General features: G+C 42.5%; 1 protein-coding gene across 2 annotated transcripts; it reads right to left on the bottom strand.

Moving 5' to 3' along the window:
• Positions 1–1,208: 1,208 nt before the first annotated feature.
• On the bottom strand, positions 1,209–20,436 carry RND3 (Rho family GTPase 3). Of its 2 annotated transcripts, XM_002712156.6 has the most exons (5): positions 20,060–20,436; positions 19,516–19,603; positions 8,024–8,133; positions 4,610–4,744; positions 1,209–3,267 (listed from the first exon to the last, which is right to left on the bottom strand). In XM_002712156.6, the coding sequence occupies exons 1-5, from the start codon at positions 20,207–20,209 to the stop codon at positions 3,016–3,018; spliced, it is 735 nt and encodes a 244-aa protein (XP_002712202.1). In that variant the 5' UTR covers positions 20,210–20,436; the 3' UTR covers positions 1,209–3,015. The 2 variants fall into 2 exon arrangements, with proteins under 2 accessions (XP_002712202.1, XP_089185270.1); XM_089329144.1 differs by lacking the exon at positions 19,516–19,603.
• Between the last annotated feature and the right edge of the window lie 1,384 nt (positions 20,437–21,820).

Raw genomic sequence — 21,820 nt, 5'->3', positions numbered from 1 at the left:
AGAGGAGACCATTACTGTACAAGCTATAAATACTGACAAGGTCAGCAGAACTTCAGGTTTTTGTTTTTGTTGTTGTTTGGGTTTTATTTTTTTTATTTATTTTGTGTGTGTGTGTGTGTGTGTGTTGATTGCTGAGAAAGGAGTAGTTGTGAAAGGCTAAAAGTTACTCAACACCAAGGACCAGGAAAGTGCTTTATTTCCTTTATTTTCGATGACAACAGGAATAAGTTACAAACATTTGTAGCAAATCCCCATGTTTCTAACATTTTTTATTGGGCTATCCCATCATGTCAATGCTCTTTCATTTGTTCAGTCATGCTGAACCCTGTGGTGTTCACTTTGCTTTTTTGCTTCTGAGACTTATTTCAAAAAAAGCAACTATGCCTCAAACATTCCTAAAGCCATTTTAGAAACGCCACAGGGATGCAGTTTTATACGATGTGACTCAGCTGTGTAGAAAGGACTGCTGAGTTTTAGAGTCCCACATAGAGCATCTTTGGACATTTATAAGAAACTTAGTATGTACAAAAATTTTAACTGAAGAATGAGAATCAACTGTGTTGTGGGACCCTAAACCCAGTTGAAAATAGCCCTTTCTCTATGCTAAGCTATTACGTGTTGACATGACATCTGTCAGGTCTCTGGGGAAGCCTGTAGCATTATTGTATTGTTGCCCTGTGGTATTTAAAGATAGTATTACCATAAACAAGACTATTTTTGTTTTCCTTTTTTTCCCCCTGCCCCTATTTGGTGAAATAGCTGAGCCCTGTGTCATCTATGAGAATAGCTTCCACAAACAAGAACATGCCTTGCAAGGTGAATGTCTGGGTTAGGGACCAAGGCTCTGGACAGGGTAGACAAGCAGGCTAGACTCACATTAGAATGAAACCTGTATCAGTATTAAAGGCTTCAAGAAATTTTCACCTTTTCTACAAGCTAATACTAGGGAGAATCATGGCTCTTTTTGTATATGGTGAGCTCATTTCATCTAATTGTTTTCCATTTGCTTGTTGTAATCTGAAATCATCATGAAGACTTCTCTATATGTCAACTGATTTTTCCCTAAGAAACTACTGCTACTAAGAGAATGAGAAATGTACCAAAGCTTACTTGTTCAGGAAGTGATGGACCAGATTCTATCATCATCTCTGTGAAAGAACAAAGCTAAATAGCTAAATATGAAAGTAGATAATAAAACACAACGCACATTTAGACAACGACATGGTTACTTTTTTATTTGAAGGGAAACAAAAGTATGTTTTAATAAATACTGCCGAAACATTGACCAAACAAACATACAAAGTGACTTCAACAATTTAAAAAAACGCAATGAAAGTTCTGCTTTATAACAGTTATAACTTATTTTTTTACATTATTTAAATACAGAAAGCACTTGCCAACTATTTTGTAATACTGCCCAAAGCAAGATGCTGAGTCAATCAAAGCATATTATGTTGGTAAAATGTCAGTATTTCATGGGAAATGACTGGAATGGTATTTTCTTGCAGAGACAAAACAAAGTGCTTGTAAGACATAGAACTGAGTGTTGTAATTACCTTAATCTCCTCTCCTGCCACAATGTAATGGGAGCACAGCTTCAACACTTCAAAAATGAAGCATTATCATTGGAAAGAAAGCTCGTTTTCAACAAGCGCCGACAATAAACAGGTCTGATCTGGTTTCTTCTCTGACATGATCTGGTCAAAAATATCTGTAAACTATTCAAATGTGGTTGTTTTATGCAACAACAACAATCAAGTGTTGAACGTGGACCTTGGCTGAATCTGGGTTAATTGAGGTTTAGCAATCACATTCTAGAAATGCCCTAGTATTGTGTCGAGACTGACATATAATTTTCCTCTGGGGATTCTCTAAAGCTTGGGCAGGTGGATCCTTCTTTTTACGGTATGCACTTAAAGAAAGTCAAGCAAACCAACACATCATCAGATGCTGCCAATCTTGAGAGGCTTACCACCAAATAACAGTCTTTGTGTTTTGCATTTTTGGTAACTTAATTCCAGATAGTTTTACTCACAAACTGTGCTTTCTGCTCCTATTCCTTCATTCATTACCTCTTCTGGTGAAAGTAGTACCTACGTTTTACCCCCCTGAATCACTCTATAACATCAAACCAAGACACCTTTTATTTGACTGCATTTTTATCAACGATGGCCAAAAAAACCACACACCCTCTTTTCTAAACAGCGCACAAAAATATCACATTGAGCAATTTACCACTTTTTAATGACAATCACAATGATGAACAAAACCATCAGACTAAATAAAAATCAACACCGTTTTTCTATTTGATCTATGCGATCTTTGTAGTGCTGGTCTACACAGCTTGCAAGACTGCAAACACCTTCCCTTAGAACCATCTTGCTCAGCTATCTTCAGGAAGGCAAAAATTCAGAGCCTCATAAAGTTTTCCTCTGGGTATCCCATGGGTCCTGATACAATTTCCATTTTAATGACGAGCTAGGAGGAAATTAGATCACATCCTCTAGAAAACTAAATGCTAAGGTCACAGTGCCAGTTCCCCAATGAGGACCGTATATTAATATATACTTTTTGCAAAGGAGATTAAAACATTTAAAAAATTAAGTCAAAGTAGAGATCCATGAAGAGATTGTAACCATAACAAAAAGGAAACACGCAAGCACCGTTCAGAGTGTGATTTTTCTTCTCGGAGGTACTCGCCTTCCTCCTCTTCCCACCTCTATCCCATTTGTATCTCTCTTTTTTTGGCATATGTTTCAAGTCACACTTCAAAACTCTTCAATGTTTTCACTTCTCGTCACTCGGTCTACATGCCGAACCTAAGGACAGGTTTCCAAAAAGATGGGTCTCCTTGAAAATGCCTCCTAAGCCTCCAGGCGCGACTTCGGCTGTGCACTTCATTCAGACTTCACCTTTGTTCTTTGATTTTTGTGGATTTTTTTTGTTTTTGTTTTTTTTTGCTGTTGTTGCTTTTTACACTAGATTCCCTTGTCCTCATGACAGATAACACAAGATTCACATCACAGTGCAGCTCTTCGCTTTGTCCTTCCGTAAGTCCGTAGCAACTGCAGAAAGTTCTGGTCTGCTGGGCATGTGTGAAATCCGCTTTGTGGCCCTCTGTGATTTGTTCCGCTTAACGTTTTTGTTTGTCTTATTTACACATGCCAAGGTGGCAACATGAAAAATGTCTCTGACGCTATTTTCTGACTGTAAGGCTGAACATTCAATGTAAGTAGCTGCTCCAATCTGTTTGGCCATATTTGCTCCCTGAGAAGTAAATGAAGGGATTTTAATCAACAAATAAGACTCTGCAAGAAATTTATAATGTACACTCTAATACCACAAAGAAACTTCATTGCAAAATGCTTCCTAACTGAATTTTCCAAGTATCACCACAAAAAAAAGGTTTTCAATCTGAACTGCTTTATTACTTTAGACATACTTGCAATCAAGACCCAGTCCTAAGGTGCCCAATTATCATTACTTAGCACGGCTGCAGTTCCCCAGGGGTGCCAAACGCTGAGCTAACATCACTGTGTCATAATAAGCGAGGGACCTGATCATCCGATCCGATCCTCAGGATGAGGTGACTTTCAAAAAAGGAGGAGAGGAGCTAAGGAGGTGATTCATCTCCACTATCAAGTGTAACCAAGATAAACTTACTCAGGTCTTCCAGGCTCACAGCCAAGCACAGAATTACCCAGAGACTCATACTGCTGGATTAAGTCAGGCAATGATTACGTACACAAGCTCTGTATTTACTACAGAGCTCTGGTAAGGGCAATTTGACCTCTAGAGTCTATTTCCTCATGGGGCACTCACTTTTTCTTTTCTTCACTATAACCAATATTCAAAACTACCCAATAGATGGTAAAAAAAAAAAAAATAGGACAATGAGTGGAATTTAAAATCAACTTTGAAATTTATATGACTGTGTCTTAGAACCAAAATAAATTGAGAAAAACAATACTGTTATGCCATCTGTTGCTCCATGAAGAACAACACTACCAGGACACACAATAATAAGCATAGATGTATCAATCAAAGCAATTTAAGTGACCATAGTGTTAATAGTTAGAAATCATAGATGAAAGAGACTGAGTATTCTAAATGACTAAATACTAGCTATCTGAACATGAATCTCGTTGTAGGTTTTGAGATAATGAACTTCTGAAACATTTTCCTTTATAAATACTTGAGGGAAATGCCAGTAGAAATGAGGAATCTGTGAAAGATGGTTTCATGGAGAGTTCAGCTTTACTAGCAACAGCCATTTCTAGTATTTTATTACGCTGCTGAGTGTAAAACAAGATTATTTAAAGAGTATTAGTGATTTTTAGCACATTCTCTCTCTACTTTTTATGAATTTCAACCCAGTGGGAATTGCAGAGACATATATATGGGTGGCACATGATCAACTATTTGTTTATGCTTGCGAATAACACATGGTTACACTGCTGAATGACAGAAGCTTTCACGTGTCATCATTGAGCACCCACTAAGCCTCTAAAAATGAGTAATTCTTATTTTATTATTATGAGTAATATCCCACACTGGCCCCTCTTTCACTTTTTTAAAACCCAGTTTTCCAACCTGACATCATACATACCTGGTCATATGACACTGGAGTCTGCCTGTGATTTGAGAGTTCTACTAATGTACTAACATCTGTCCGAAGATCAGACTTGCAGCCGACTAAGAGCATTTTGGTATTGGGACAAAACTCCTGGATTTCACCCTTCCACTATGAGAAAAAAAAAATCAAAAATTAACAAAGCACTGGTATTCATATAATGAAAACAATTTGTCCACTCATAGACAATGGAAATGAAACTCCAAATGAACTTTAAACTCAGAGTGTCACTTCAGACAAAGAGGCTGACTTGCTTTTTTCTCCTAACTAGACATTGTTTTACTGCTTATTGAAGTGGATCTGTTAGGGAATGCTCATATCTATTATTGTCAATTCTTCCCTCTCTGTGATTCATCTGTTCCTGCTGCATGAGACTTATTGGCTGAAGTCAGAAGGTAGCTTCAACAATTTCTTAATTATTGGGGTCTCTGAAAGATAAAAGTGCCTTAAGAGTAATTATACATCATAACGAGTGACTACATCCTCAGATATGTTGGGCTAGTGCTTCTCAGGCAGAAGGCTGGGAGGAACACAGAGTCAACAGCAGCCCAAGGATTCATTCACTAGTTCTATCAAGAAAGACTGAAGCCGGCTGGAATGGTGACCCAGTAGGTTAAGCCTCTGTTTGCAACAACAGCGTCCCATACTGGAGCACAGGTTTGAGTCTTAGCTATCTATTTATGACCTAGCGCCTTGCTAATGCACTTGGGAAAACAGCAGATGATGGCCCAAGTGCTCGGGCCCTAGCCACCCATGTCAGAGACTAGCATGGAGTTACTGACCCCTGGCTTTGTCCTAGTCCAGCTCTGGCTTTTGCCACCATTTGGGGAGTAAATCAGTAGATGGAAGATCTCTCTGCCTCTCTTTCTGTCTCTGTTCTCTGCTTTTCTAACAAATAAATAAATCTTAAAAAAAAAAAGATAAAGATTGAAGCATGCCACCACGTTCTGGGGGCTCTATTTAGGCATCTAAAGAGAAGGAATCAAACAGATTGTTCTGCTTTCAAGGGGTATCCATTGAAGTGGCTGAATCAATACAGATCATAACATTTGCAAAGGATTACTCTTGGGCTACCAGGGCAGCATCTGGTGCAGCAGTTCATACACCTTTGCATTAGTTTTTAAGTTACATAACTTGTTATATGTCAATTTAGATCCATTTTACTAGTCATTTCGTGACCCACAAAGCACTACTAGAACCTCCAGATATGCCAGCTAGGGAATTCCAATAGTCCCCTGAAGAGTAAATAGAAGCCCTTTTCCTGTTTCATTTCCTCCAGTTTGAGCTTTCCTTACAGAATGGGAGTAGATGGGAATCTGGGTTCCCAAGAGAGCTCTGGCTCTTAGGGAAGAGGAATTAGAGGTGCTGAGATGGGGAATTGGTGACTGACCTTCCTCACCCACATTCACAAATACGTACTAAATATTCTGCTGAGTATTGCAGTGATGACAAAGATGATTAAGTCATAGCTGTGTCTCCCGGAAAGGAATTCACAGAGTAGCAGAGGTGATGAAATCATGAATATAAGTGTAAATACTAGGTAAGAGAAACACTCTACAAGAGCAACTTAAAAGACTACGCGGAGACACCTCCAGAGCTAGAGGTGCACTTTGGGCAATAAACTTGAGTCCAAAGTACACTGAAGGGAGTAATACACTTTCTTTAACAGCCTGATTTGTTCAGTGATTCATTGATCACTCCCTCTCTGCCTCACTTCCTTCCCTCATTCTTTCTCCTACCAGAATTATTTAGGTGTCTTCACCATGTGCTAGGTGCTCTGGAGTGAGAACAGGGGATGGATTGAAAATAAAGTAAGAAACCTTTAATGATTTAAGTCACTCTAACCTCTTTGATTTTCAAGGACTTAAAGGACTCAATTAATCAAGATGAATCAGCAGGGGTTATCAGGAGCCTTAAACCTCACACAAATGTAAAACACACTCATTAATAACTATAAGCCTAAAGTCACTAGTCATTTGGTCTTAGAAGACAAAAGCAAAATAACACAGGAGAAAGGCTTTTCATCATAAATTATGCATAACCTGATACTACATCAAGTGAAAATTCCAGCAAATAAGCAACCTCTTTTATCTACAGACAGACCGAGACATGTTGTTATGTTGTTCTTCAGCTGTGTAATGACTTTGGCTTCTCCGTGCATGTCTGGCAATTGTTTACATGCATTAAAGACAGGAAAGGTGTATTCCTGCCTGAATTTGACAAACATTAGCCTTACTTGTGTTTGATATCATTACGAGAAATTGAAAGGAGTTAAAAAGTGAAAGGGAGCCTTTGATCTATTAAGAAACTCAAATTTCATTGAACTTGGTCTGTTATATTCAGTAAAGATGGGGAAATGGTTATACCTCAAACTCTAATTTTATAATGACACAAGCCAAGCAATCAAAATAAATAGAGAGCTATTAACTAACACACATTCTATTAAAAATGAAATTCTCTCCCCTCTCCCTAAAAAGACAACCCTGGACAACTATACGAGAGTTTCTCTTTCTCAGTTTCTACACAATCTTATTGGGCCCTCTGGGTTGCCACTTGGGGGTGCTTTGCTCTAAATCATATTCTGCATCTAAGCCACTGTGCATGAAGAAGAAGGTGCTGCCCCAAGGGTCTGATTCTGAAACACCAGAGCTCACAAGCCAGGGCTGAAAGTGGAGCTCGTGCCTAACAAATGCTCCTCCATGAACTAACACACATCTTCCCTAACTTCCTGGGCTGCCAGAGGCCACAGAATATTCCTCCCTCCCACTGACTTCTCTGGGATCTGTGACCCGTCTCTAGATGGTCCCTTTTCTCTTAACCTGCCCCTGATTACTTCTGCCCAGAGCTTCCCCAAGTCCCTTCTGTACCTGTAGAACCTGTCTTACTTTTGTTCCCAGAAACCAGATATTTGTGACCACACATTTACAACTACTTATTTATTAGTATTTGATGTACACCTGATCAAAACTCACACTGTCTAATGTCTATTCCTCCAGTTCTGTTTTTCATAAATCAGAACTGAGAGTTGCTTTGTTAAAATAGTTACTATTTCATTCATTTCAATATTTGAATAGTGGTCAGCTATAAATCTGTAAAGTAAGGTGTAACCTATCGGGTAAATCAAATAAGTCATCAAATACAACTTCACATTAAAAAAAAATACAACTTCACACCATTTCTTCCCAAAGGACATACAGGCATACAGGTTCTTTAAAAAAGATGTTTATTTTTTTGGAACTTCAGAAAATAAAATTTCCAGCAGATTGATGGTCAAAACTAGGGCCACATGTGTATGGAAATGCTGTTTGTGTGTGAGAGTATCCTTTCTATGTTTTGTTACAAAGCATAAGGCGGGGATTTAACTGGCGTCCGTGAGCCCCCAGCACTTGCCTTTTTTAGGACACTGTCCAGAGTCTCAGGTCTACTGACATCAAAGCAAATCAGCACAGCATCCGAATCCGGGTAAGAGAGGGGGCGGACATTGTCATAGTAAGGAGAACCTGGGAAGAAACAGAGACAAATTTCAGATAAAATCCCCTTCATCTGTGATGCATTAACTCTGCCCTTTTGAACTTAATCCCTTGCTATCATGTCTCAGCCCTCCTCCCACTTCCCTAGTTCTTGGAAAAGAATGTAAGCACACAAAAGCTGGGTTAATGATATATTCATTTTTACAAGAAGACACAGGAAGTCCCATAGGGACATATATATATGTATTTATTTGAAAGAGCTACAAAGAGAGAAGAAGAGACAGAGAGATCTTTAATCCACTGATTCACTCCCTAGATGGCCACAACGGCCAGGGAGTGGACCAGACCAAAGCCAGGAACTAGAAGCTGCTTCTGGGTTTTCCCCACATGTATGGCAGGGCCAAAACACTTAGGCCATCCTGCTGCTTTCCCAGGCCATTAGCAGGCAGCTGGATCCAAAGTGGAGCAGCTGGGACTCAAATCTGTGCTCCGGCAAGGGATGCTGTTGTTACAAGCAGCAACTTAACCTGCTGTACCAAAATGAATCCTTTCGGTGTCTCAGGTGGAATGCCACATGCAGCCCAAGGGCCGGGATCCTAAAGGTGAAATCTACATGGTTCAAATTCTAGAGTTCCAAGGCACTTTCATGAACTAAGGAAGTGCCTGGGGTCAGGTGACTTTGCATGCAATGCTGCCTCAACTACTAACCGGGTAGAGAACAAGGCAGTTTTATGCATGCCTCTGTACTTCTGATTTTCCACTCATAAAATGAAGATGTCGATGACATAGCTGCCTGGGATTAAATAAATGTCCATAGTGCCTGGCATTCAGTAAGGGATCATTAAGTGTTACCTAGGCTTAAAAATTAGAGTTATGATGGTTACACTGTCAGTATCGTTAAAATGCTGAGTGGTAACAAGCAGGATGAATTGAGATACTTCTTTGGAAAGAGACCAAACCTCAAGATCAGACTGGTAGTAGGAGAGGGGTGAATGAGGAAACGGGGAAGATGGTAAGTTCAAGTAGGGCAAGAGAATTACAGTGAAACATGTCAGTGTCGCCCTGTCTCCAAGTTACAAGTTTGGGTAAGCAATTGACCTTTGAGCTTGCATAGTTAAACTCAGACTCTCTTCCTGCAATAACCAAGAATGTAATAAATGCCATATTGGATCATGTCGCTTTTTACACGGTTCCATCTTTGAGAGTAACAGCAAGGCATGATCCAAGGATCTTAGCTTAAGCTAAATTTAGGATACCCTGACGGTTTAAAGCTCCAGCCAGTTAATGTAACCACTGAACCCTCTAGTTATTTAGAAGTTTCTTATATTCCTTTAAGAATTCCAGAGGATGCCCAATTACGAGGCCAACAATTATAAAGCGGTTTGACTATAAAATTAAATACAGCTTGCCAACTGCTTCTTTTTTAAGAAGTCATTTCCAGTATACTGACATTCCACAAGCACAACATGAAAATCCCCTTACTAGGCAAATGCACATACACACATATATTTCACTTGAGTAGAGAAAGAAAATTTAAACAATCAGAGTCTTTTTAAAATTCTCTTTCATTTTGACATCACTTTCCATTTCCAGTAGAAAAACATGACATGCTATCCCCTGATAAATCAAAACCTTGATAGTCAAAGTCAGGAGGAGAGAGAGACTAACAAGAAGCTCATAAAACCATCTTTTATATTTCTATCAAAACAAGGATTTTCAGGAGCCTTTTATTGTAACGCACAAGTTAGCGCAGTCAGGATCCATCACCTGTATTCACAGTGAATTCTGGGTCTCCTGCATTCTCTCTGACAACCAGCGCTACGCTGTGACTTTTCACTAGCTGCTGTAGGGATGCTGAGTGACAACTTCAGGACAGGTGTGGCTGCTGAACAAGGAAGCAGAGCAGGGAATGTGCTCAGAATCAGTAAGAAGGTATGAATAAGTAAAGACAACCTCAGCCAGAATTGTTTGTGGGCTGCCACAGCTCCTTACCACATCTAGAATCAGAATCCTAAGGTGGCAGAAGGCAACAACTGAAAGATGTCTTCCAAAAGTTGTAAGAGTTTAGATATTAAGATATACAAGAATGTGGTTGTTTCTGAAATGAAAAACTGTGGCTGTCTTTTCAACCACTTAAAGAAATCTGAGGTTAAAAGGATAATTCACAAATAGGTCACTCATTTACATTTCTTTGGGAGGCATCAGAATAAGATGGCTTAAAACTTTAACTGGATATACAGTACTGGAATTCCTGTATTAGTGTGGTGAAGTTCACAAGTTCTCAGTTATAAATGTCCCTGTTTCTGTGTCCAAAGTCTACCTTTGACATAGCTCCTTCTGTAAATATTTGGGCACTCAGAAAATTCCAGATCAGAAGGTAGAAATCCAAACTCTGTACATAGGCACAAGAGTTTCCTCTGCCCTTCATTGTGTGTGAGAGAGGACATGGCCCCAGACCAGACAGGATCATCAGAAACCTGACCAGGCTTCAGAAATCTCCTTTCCTGGAAATCACTCCTATTGGGAAAGACAACCCTTTCACTGTGAGTACTTTCCAATATCGAGCAGACCTGAGCTTCAGGAGATGGGCTTCCCAGATACCTTCTCCTCCATCCCAGGGTGTCCTAGGATTACAGAGTGCCATTGATCATTGCACATTTATGGTAAGTCTACCTGACCACAGGGAGACCATCTTTCCATAACACAAAAAGTACAAAGACAGCATGGGCTGAAATAGTTAATTAACATTGGGACTACCAGGAAAATCCAGAGGAACACTTCCAGCATTCTGGTCACCACGTGGCTACAGAGAATGCCCCTCCCTTTGTGGTCTGTGTTTCCCCTCCCCCATCCATTTCATCACCACAAAGTGGATCTGGCTTTGTGCTATGCCTGTCACTGACTGGACACTTCTGCTTCTTGAAATCAAGTGAGCCAGCTTTTGGGCTGAATGGGATCAAAACGGTGCAAACTTTAGACTGTCTGTCTTGATTTGACAATGAGACAGATTTCTCAAGTAATTCTCAGGCAGGTTTCTCTCTGTTTTTGTTTTTATTTGGTTTAACAGCTTGAATGCAAATACATACGTAATATAAAGTTTCATGAAAAATAAATCACCATGCCTGGGGAAGTAAAGAGGTGGTTTTGAAGAGCATTTATAAGACCTAATTATAAAAAACACTTTGATGCTGTCCTATTAATTCTGCTAATGAATAGCCCTGCTTTTAGATCAACAAGTGTCCAAAGGTTCTAAACAATCTCCATGTTTATTAGTTGTAAGCATAATTTGATCATCAATGCTGAGTTAACTTGCCATCAAAAATAACAAGACCACTTATTCATTAAATTTTTGATAAGGCTAAAACTTTTTTTTAGGAAAAGTCTACTATCTCTACTTTTTTCATAGTAAAAACAACTGATATAGAATTGTAAAAGAACAGTACTATCAGGAAAAATCTAACATTTTGTCAGCTAAGCAGGACAATCTGGAACAAAATATCATGTGTAACTTTGCAGTGTTTAAGCACTCTGAATTCTTCCCTAAAAAGTCCAAGTGATTGCACAAAGGAAGCAAGGCAAGCAAAGCTGCGGACAGCAGGGTATAATCACAGGCATGTGTGGGATACCTCACAAGTCAAGAAAGAAGGAAGAGGAATTTCAGGAATGCCCTTGTGAAGTAAGAAGCAACCCTGGGCAGCAGAAGTGGCACCAAAGGGAGGAGCTGAAAGCCCATCAAGCGGGAACCATACCTGCCCTGACTCCTACATCCCTACAGAGAAGTTTTAAAACACCTTGCAAAACCAAACATCAAAAAGATTAACTTCAATAGATTTTAAAGATGCACATGAAAAGCTTCCAGGATGCTTCCTGTAGAACTAAATACAGCACAAGAAAGATAGCTGCACGTGATCTATTATTTATGCAAGTATTAAACTTGAACTGCAGTCCAGAGTGGATACTGAAGTGGACAGTGGGTACACTAGTACTCAATAATGTGTTGCAGTTTAAGTCCATAAATCTGAGTACTAAGCTTCGTCTGTCAAATAAAACTTTCTTAGCATGTGGAGTAAGCTTCATGCATTATGGAAATTCTCAGCCACAGCATTTCACTTACACTATATGAAACTTAAAGCTCAGAGCACCATCCAAGACCCTTTCCAAGCAACTGACCAAACCAAACACTACACTACACATGCAAAACCCGGGTCCCCCTCAAATACAGTTGGGGAGCTCTGCTCAAGTATAGCTTAGGATAAGTGTACATTAGGGGTTTTCTGCGTTGCTCAAGTATGGCCAACGTCAGCAAAAAGTTTGAAAAGGCTTTTGAAATTCCGAGTCTACCCATCTTTGTCTCCAAGATCATTAATTCTGGGTGAGAGCAAAATTTCCAGCCCAAGAATAGTCACAGAGTGCCTCACCCAGAAACTAATTCTTTAGACACATACCTGCTTGCTGAAGTCAGACTTTCGCAAAGATAGAACGCACCATATATGTACATAATTAAATGTATATGGAAGGAGATTCATGCCCAAAAAGAAGGCTTTATGGAACCCTCTGCAAAACCAGTTTAACACTGTGAGCCTTCAGAGGATTCTAGGACCTGAAAATTCTTCTTGCTGAATATTTTCAAAATACAACTTCTTTTACTTGAACTTTAATTTGAAAAATTCCTCCTTCCCCCTTAAGAAACTCCTACCAAGAACAGTTGAGGAAAATCGCATGTTTTTTGTAGGGAAAATATATTAACTGTTGGTATTTTTTAAACTACCACCAAGAGCATTTCTGCATCAATTGCAGCCAGCATGTGAGACTGCGTGATCTGCCCCATTACTGCCAGGCTGTACTTCCTCATGCCACCTTTAATCAGAGGGAAAGCTCTGAGTCTGCAGCAATTTCAAGAATGTGAATCAAGTCTGGGCAGAAGTTTTGGATCTGGCGCAGTGTAAGCCCCTGCTTAACTCTTCTTCCAACTAGCCTGTACCACAAATACCAGGCCCATGACAAGGCCACAAACACTCCTAGGAGGGATCGTTTGTTTGTTTCGTCTACTAATTCAGCTGAATAGGAATTAAGAACAGATCTTACCAAAGTTTATGAGTATTTACATGTTGCTCTAAAAAGAGACTCAATATTTTTCTATTTCTGAGTGCCATGGAGATATTCAGTTGAACAGAGAGTCAGACAGGTAGAAAAAGATTGTTATTTGAATAGTTTAAACAAAGCTTTTGATTTAAATTTGTCTTACTGAGGTATTTAGACTATATAAGAAAATATTTTACTGACAGTAAAATCATGGCAAGTCATGAAGCTGTAGGGAGCAAGAGAGCATAAATATAATTTTTTTAAAAAATACATTATCATTCAGCAACAGATGGAAGCTTTTATGTTTCATATGACACTTAAGTTACAGTCTTTGGAGAACAGTCCCAAGAGTGAATTCCCCATCCCACATGCCATGTCATCGGGCTCATTTTTCAAAATGAATGTGTGCAACACCTGGTCAAACTTTTGACACAGTTTACATTCCACGTCAATAACATTTCTGTTTGCCAGAGGGGACTCTGAGAAAGTTGCCAAAATGTAGTCACTGAGTACACATTTCAAGGACATCAAAAAACGACTGAGGCACAACTAATTCGTTTGGCACAGTTCACCAGGCACCATGCACTAACTGGAGAGACTATTGGTCCTTGGTGTCATATTTGCATGCAAAGGAACTGGATTAATGAGGAAACATCTGGTTATTTCAGGTGGTATCAGAATGACCAATCTGGACACCTCACTGAAATATGCAACTCAGCAAGACACCAGATTGGAAGAAAACCAGCAGTAAATGCAGTTAAAAAAATCTAAAAGGCAGATGTGGACTTAGAAAGGGAATTCAAATCTGCTCTCTTTGTAAAGAGGGTTTCGTGATTTAAATGGAAATTGTTGCATGGTGGCCACATCTCCAGATGAAGTTTTAAGTATGGTTTTTGGAAATCATCATCCAATCTGTCTGTTTTACCTTAACCCATGTCTCTTATAGAATTTCAGTGTGAAAACTCAAGAGTTGAATCTGGTTTTGAAACCCTAAGCTCCTAGGGATCACTACTACCTTATGAAATCTGTTTTTCTACAATCTTGCCCTTGATATTCACATCACAGGCACATACACTTCATTGACTCCCTTGTAAACCTTTACCCTATGCCTTTCTCTAAGAAGGTGAATTGGAGTTAGAATCCTCAACTTTCAGAACCTAGTTCTCCGTGGAAGCATGCTTCCAAGTGGGAGTGAGGTTAAGACTTCTTAAGAACTGAGTTAACTCCTGGAGAAGGAAATATGGCGATGTGCGTATGAAGAACTCTTCTCCCAATGACCTTGTTCAAGTTCAAGTCCACAGGCATTATCTCACATCTAAACCCCTGCCAATCTGGCCTGCTCATTTGACTCCTTATGTTACACTGGGAAAGCCTGAATACTTTGTTTTAGTGTCTCCTACATTTTCATGACTTTGTCTCGTCACCCTGACTAGACAGAGTATCTGAGGGCAGAAGCTGCTCATGTCCAGTGAGTATCATCCCCTTGCTGCTCCCCCAGCATCTAGCAAAGTATATACATATGGCATGTCTTAAATGTGCTTACTGCTTTATCACCCTTTCTATATGTGTTGCCCTGATGTCTTCATTTATGGGCTAAGTCAAACACACACAAAATGGGACCAGTCACCTCTGTAAGCTAGGTTAACTTATACTCATCTCCAAAACTGCTGAAATGTTTCTATTTCTGCTAAGAAATTATTTCATTACAACACTTGTCACCAATTCTTCAAACTTGGTGCACAAACTGTAAATATAACAGTATAGCTTTTTCTTTTCTCATCTTACCTTTAAGTATAAAAGTTAACAATACTACATTCTCTGTTAATAATGCCAAAAACTAATAGTGGAAGTGGTGACTTCAGCACAAAACTTAGATCAGGACAAGATTCAAAAGAATGTTCATGAGGCAATAGCAGTTATGGTGGGGAATTTTAGCAGCTGAACTGAATATTATAAAACTAATAATATGCCTTAAATAAAATGTGTATTAACTTGCTTTGGTTAAGAGCTGGCATGAATGATTATTACTCCCTAAATCACATGTGCTAAAATTACACTGCAATCAAATCTCTTAGGAAAAGATATGGTGATCCTTAAATGACTACATTTCTATTATTAGGAGGCATTTGGCTTCATGCTACAAATTGCTTCTATGCTTGGCAAATGTGGCAGATTTTGAAGCATAAGATACTAGAACTACATTGGTCTCACTTATCACTTTAAAAGGTTGAAAATATTATCCACTGTTTTGTAGAAACTCATTGGTGAACTGGAAACCATTAGGAGCACTTCTGCAACTATGAATAAGAATGCTCATTTTATAATGAAAAGGGAATATTTCTTGGTAAAATAAGAAATTTTGGACCTGTATGCACAGACTACCTTAAAAAGTCCTTTTAGATGACTCCCTGGCACTTTCTAAAAGGCTGTATTTTACTTTTGGGGAGAGGAAATACTTTAAGTCTCCCTAAGAAATCAAGTGGCCAAGTGCCATTTATGGTTTCTGTAACTGGTATATATGTGGTGGGAGCTGTTTCCTACCTGAAGAGGACCTACAGGATCTGTAAACTCTAAGGAAAAATAAGCTCAGGGAAATCCACTGAAACCAAGAGGAAGGAGCACTTGGTTTCAAGAACCTGTCAACATTGGGCTCATCCTAGGTTCATAAAGAGCTACCCTAAGAAGGAGTTTCTTTCTCCCATTGTCCCATCCAGACTTCGTGTTTCTTAGGGGCAGGACCATGTTTTCACTGACATTGCATCTCTAAGGCCTAACACAGGGCCTGCTCAGAACAAATGCAAACAGGAGAAACAGAAGGAAGAAGATGGGGGCAAAGGAAGGGAATGTAAAGTACTGTGTTGCCAAAAGTGGGAGATGAATGGCCTCCCTTCCTCCAGCTGTGGAGCCCCCATATATCCTACTTGCACTTGATGTTCTTTCTCACATCCAAACTGACAGAGCTCTGCTTTTGCAAGATCATCTGACTGGTGGGTGGAACAGCAGACCACACAGGAGAAGCTGTCCAAGAACAGAGACCAGGTAAAGGAAGAACTACTTCCGTCTCACAAATAGGTTCCCTGAGCCAGAAGGCTGAACTGGACAGGGACTGCCATTCAAAGGTCACTGCCACATCATTTCATCATCTCTTTCCCTATGCAAGAAAACTTAGGCACACCCAAGTTTTCCTATACAAATCTCTTCCACGAAGTTCCAGGGAGGAAAATAAAATCTGACATTTAGATCATTAAAGACTTGGCTTGAATCTTCTCTGCAGAGTTAAATGAACTGCATTTGGAAAAAAAAGTATCAAAAGGCATAAGGCATATGCAATTATTTTCACAACCTGAACTAAACAAACGTCTTAGTGGGCAAAGAAAACGTCAAACATTTGTCAAAAAATAATTATGTTCAGAAATTTGCCATGGAAGGCTTTGGGTAAAATACAAAATGCTGAAAATACTTGAAATGACTTGTTTCAGATGCAGTGGTTCTACTAAATGTGTTTTATTCACGTATGACAAACCACTTTTGGTGGAAATGGGTGATTCTTAGAATTTAAGCACTGCTTGATAACTCTGGCTAATTAACTAACATTTCACCTCAGGAACAACATAATGGAACTAAATAATTCCCTTATGCCTCTTTCTCCATTGGTAAAAATTTAAATTATAACTATGATTGCATTACATTACTAACAGTATAATATTTTCTTAATCACAGTTTCCAAACCTTAATATATTGGCTAAATTTGCATAGCTTTTTGTTTCATTAAATATAAATGATTATTTCACTATAGACTTCATTTCAAGTGATTATTTTTAATTCACAGGAAGGCAGTGTTTATCAAGTTGTCATTCTTCCTGCACAGGTAATTCAATGGTTATGTCAGGGAGCCTCATCTCCTTGGAAACTGTGCATATCATTATTCATTGGTTCATCCTCCAGATTTTCTTGGGTGACTACTGTATGCAAAAGCATTCTGCTGTGTCTGCAGAGATTATGAATAAGAGTTTTGATTAAATATTTGAAAATGCCTAGGTGAAATTTATCTGCACCTTCGGACAGCCTCCAAATATAAACTGTGCACACTGTATTTGTTTGATTTTTCTAGTCCTTGGAAAATAATGTGCCTTTATATCTCCTTATTAAAAAAAAAAAGTCAATTTAGGCCTTTAGGCTCATAAGCTAAAATCTCTGTTGGTGGTCCTGGGGCTCTGGAAGCCTGAGACAGGGGATGCATAACTCAGCATTCCTGTAAGCCCACCCCTCCCCCTCCCCACCCACAGGGTCTCCTTCCTAAATCCACCAGGAAGCCTGGCCCTGCCAGAACCTGGCTTGCTTTGTAGGCTGTGAAAACTCCAGCACAGGATGCCAGGTCCACTGGGACTAAGAGCTGAAGCCAGCCAACATCCTGGGAAACAAAAAGATCTGCCTGCCTGGCGTGCTACAGCCAAGCAGTGCGTAGCTGGGAGAGAGACTGCGCATTATCTAACTCAGTGTCCTCTTTTTACACATGATGAAAATGAGACCCAGGGAGGTAGAGGATTTGCACACATAAATCCGTGGTAACCAGAAGCTAAGATCAAAACACAGCTTTGTATCAAGGACTGGATCAGATCCCCACTGCCCCACCCCATGCCTAAACAATTCTTATTATGCATTGGGTCCAAACCTAATGGGGGCAGGGGAGAGTGCTGGTGCTAATCATTGGTACCACACCAGCTGTCCTGACCACCAGGCTTAATAAATACCAAGATATATCTGGGAATTAGAGCAAATTACATACTAGACTGTGTAATAATTCTGATGGGAACTACTGAAAAGCCAGAGCACCAGAATTCAGTCTATCAACACCTTCTGTACAGTGGTGAATGCGTGCGTGCAATCCCCCACCAAAAAAACACGGTGAGGTCTTGGTTCTGCTACCCTGGGCACAGATCCAGGGCAGAGTCGGCCTCTGGAGGAAACAAAATCTACCCCTCTCTGCAGCAGCCTGGAGCATCTGGCACCGACCGTGAGAGGCGCTCGTGCGAAACTTTTCCCTCGCCTTTGTGCAGGGACTGCCTCTGGCGACCCTGCCGGTCTAGTCCTTTCCTCCTGCTGTCTAATCGCCCGCGGCCCTCGGGGGCACCAGGGGTTCAAGACCAAGTTGCCGGCAGCTCACGGAAGCACCTCCACAAGGCCACTCCCACCTCGGGGCCCTCCCGCCTGACGCACACCTGCGAGTTGGCACTTGGGCGCTTCTCCTCGCTAGTTTCACCTCGGATTGTCTCTGCTCACCAGCAGCCCAGCACCCTGCTAAACTTACAGCCCTTCCGCCGGCTCCTGGTCGTCCAGGGGGAAGGGAAGAGGAGGTAGACAACCTTCTTGGACTTGGCACTGGTGCCTTGCTTCCAGCCCTAGAGTCTAAATAGTGAGCCCACCATCCCCCATCGTCCTTGAAAAGGCCCAAACCCTAACTCAGCCCAAGACTGAAAGCCACCTCACCCCTGGGGCTCCTGATCCTCCCTACCACCGCGCGATAGGCAGGGGGGTGGGCGCATGGGAAGGTGCTACCCCGGCCTTGAACCGCAGACCCTTGAAAATAACCCACCACGGCGCCAATAATTCAAGCAGACGGGAAGGTCAAAGGCGAATGGTGCTGCCCGCGGCCCTACAGGCAGCCGCAGGCTGATGCAATAGGGGTCAGGCGGGCCGGCGTGGGCAGGGGGGTAACAGCGTGATCAATGCGCAGGGCGGGCCCTAGAGGAAGGTCGGGGCAGGTGGGCTGAGGCGGCGCGGGCTGCCCGCGTGGCCAGAGCATTCCTGGCGGTAGGCGTCATGCGCGCCGCGGCTGCCTGCGTTCGCGTTACTCTTCCCCCCAGCGCGGAATCTGCACGCAATCGCGTGGCTCAGGGGATTTTCTCCCACCTCCCACCACCCGCGCCGTGCTTCCCGCCTCCTTGCCAGCCCGCCGGTTGCATCCAGGAGGGGCGCCCGCCGCGAGACGGGCGGTTCCTCTGGGCGCACGCACAACCTCGGCATCAGGCCGCCTTGGCCGCCCCGCGAGCAGACCACGCCAGGCCACCCGGCGACCAGCGGCTCGCACCGCGGGGTCACCCTGCGGGCGCGCAGCGTCCTCCTGTCCCCACCGCCAACCCTTTCCCCACTGTCGCCCCCCGCCCCCACCCAAAAAAGCGGAGACCGTGGGAACTCCTTGGAGGGGGCCAAGGTACCGGACGGGTGCAGCGGGTTTAGGGCGTGCGGGGCCCCGAGACCCGCCGCGCACCCCCACCCCGCCCCAGCGGCTGGAAGCCCGCCCCAAGCGCCACGCGGTCTGGCGACTCTTACCAGAAGTGTCCCATAGGCTCAACTCTATTCTTTGTGTGTCGATTTCAAAACTGGCTGTGTAATTCTCAAACACCGTGGGCACATAATTCTGAACAAAAAAAAAAAAAAGAGAGAGAGATGGTAGGAAAGAGGGCAAAGAGGTTACCTTCAAACGCATGGCACTCATTGAACACCCTCTGGAAATCACTCCCCGCTCCCCAATTTAAAATAAAAATAAAAACACCTGGCACACATCAGACTACAACGCGCGGACGCTTCCCGGACCCCTGCCCGACTGCCCACTTGGCCGCACCCGGCTCTCAGAGACGCTCCGACCCGGAGCTCCGGCACGCAGAAACCAACAAGTTTCGGGAGCGAACGGCCCCGTGTGCGGCCGCGTCCGGACCCTAAACGCTTCCAGCGCACTTTCCCTTTCCGAACACTCTCACCAGGATTAAGTAGTAAGGGGCGAGGAAGACGACTTTCAAAGGGAAAAACGCGCGGAGGGAAGAAGCGAAGGGAAGCCCGCCTGGAGACCGGGGTCCCGGGGACCGGCGCCACTCACCTCGGGGAAGCAGTCCTTGGCAAAGACGTGCAGCAGCGCGGTTTTCCCACACTGGCTGTCTCCCACCACTACTATCTTGCATTTCACGTTCTGATTAGGATCCATGATAGATTTACTAGATAATTTCTGGCTAGCTCTTCTCTCCTTCATTGATGTTGCCTTATTTTCTCTTGGAACAGAAATTTTCTCTTAAGAAGAAAAAATATATATTTCTCTTTATATAAAAGGCAGATATAAAAATAAATCGCAAGGCCAGTGGGAGCCCCTGAAGCGCAGCGCAGCCACGGAGAGCGAGAGGGGCAGGCTCCTTGCTCCCCTCCAACAAGTTTTATGCCTGACTCCACACCGCGCCTCCCAAGTCCAATTCCGATCCGACTGCTTTGTTTCACGCTCTCTGCGCGGCTTTATACGCCCGGCCTTCCAATCCCCTTCTTTCTCAATGGGAGAAGGAAACCGATCCGCCTCCTCCCCTTTTATGGAGCCTGGGAGCGAGCGCCGGCGCGCTGCTTGTGGAAAATGTTAGTAGTGCGCCCTCTAGGGTGACGGTGCGGGACCTCTTTGCAAACAAGGCTGGGGCAGGCAGCGAGGACGTCTTGCTGAGGGGTGTAGGGGCAGGATAAAGCCAGGAGGAGGTGGGCAGCTGAGCCTATTGATTTGTATTAGAATGCCTTTCAGATTGTTTCCACGGAGGCTGATCCGCAGCGCCCTCAGGAACATTTGTGAAAACACGCATCGTATTTCCCGCCGAGTCCAAGCATCCTTAGAAAGCATGGGAAGCAAATACTTGGGTGGGCAAGGGTTAAGTTTTTTTCTTTTTCTGCCTTTTTTTTTTTTAAGTTTGTATCAGGGACACAGGCTATAGAACAATAGCCGTGCCAGGTTATTTCTTGCCCGCCTCACAATAAGAGACTGGTGTTTGAAACTTGTCCCTTTCAGTCGTTCAGGCGGAGGCAGGAAGGTTTAGAGGAGGTAGGAGGGGAAAGGGAAGAGAAGTGAAAGATAGCTGAGAGTGACAAACTCAACGCACTGTACTGGGGACCCAAACACACAACACTGGGCCAATTGCACCTCCCACTGGTCCTCCTACCCTTGCAGAGAGGATACTGGGGTGGTGGGGAAGGGGGTTTTAATACTGCCTTTCAACTCCTTTATCTTAGGCTCCCCCTCCCTGGACAAGAAAGCACTCCTGGCTGAACTCTGAAGGGGCAAATATCCTCAGCTGAAGACAGCTAGCAAAATCCCCCTCGACCTGTCTGTCCTTCCCCCAACCATGTGGATCCATGCCCCCAGCCCTTTCCTGCTCCCTCCCCCGAACAGGAGCCTTACAAAGGACCAGAAAGAGCCTACATGTTTCTTTTTCTTATGCCAACTTTCCTATAAGAAGTCATTCTTCTTTTCTTCATCTCCTTTAGTCCAAATGGTCAGGGAATTTCAATTACTAAATTGTCGTGAAGAGGCAGGCATTGTGGCAGCAAAGGGTTAAGCTGCGGCTTGGGCGCTCACATACCATATCAGAGCATTTGGGACAAATTCCCACTGCACTTTCAATCTGACTTCCTGCTAATGTGCCTAGGAGGCAGCAGATGAGGACCCAAATATTTGGGTCCCTGCCAACCCACATGGGAGACCAAGATGGAGTCCCAGGTTCATGCCTTGTTCCTGGCCCAGTCCTTGCTGTCACAGGCATTTAAGGAGTGAAACAATGGAGGATGGAAGATATCTCTCCTTTCTCTGTCACTCTGTCTTAAAGTAAATAAATCA

Source organism: Oryctolagus cuniculus, chromosome 3 (assembly GCF_051225735.1).
Source record: "Oryctolagus cuniculus isolate XC-2025 breed Fujian yellow rabbit chromosome 3, ASM5122573v1, whole genome shotgun sequence".
NCBI lineage: Eukaryota > Metazoa > Chordata > Mammalia > Lagomorpha > Leporidae > Oryctolagus > Oryctolagus cuniculus.
The sequence above is the reverse complement of the archived record's forward strand: the minus strand, read 5'-3'. Positions and strand labels throughout refer to the sequence as shown.

What these genes read in the sequence shown, in the direction of transcription:
- RND3 (XM_002712156.6), bottom strand. Translation starts at nt 20,209, where the DNA reads ATGAAGGAGAGAAGAGCTAGCCAGAAATTATCTAGTAAATCTATCATG. An exon ending in GAGCCTATGGGACACTTCTG is followed by an intron (nt 8,134 to 19,515) that starts GTAAGAGTCGCC and finishes GTTTCTTCCCAG; the next exon opens with GTTCTCCTTACTATGACAAT. An exon ending in CTCCAGTGTCATATGACCAG is followed by an intron (nt 3,268 to 4,609) that starts GTATGTATGATG and finishes TTTACTTCTCAG; the next exon opens with GGAGCAAATATGGCCAAACA.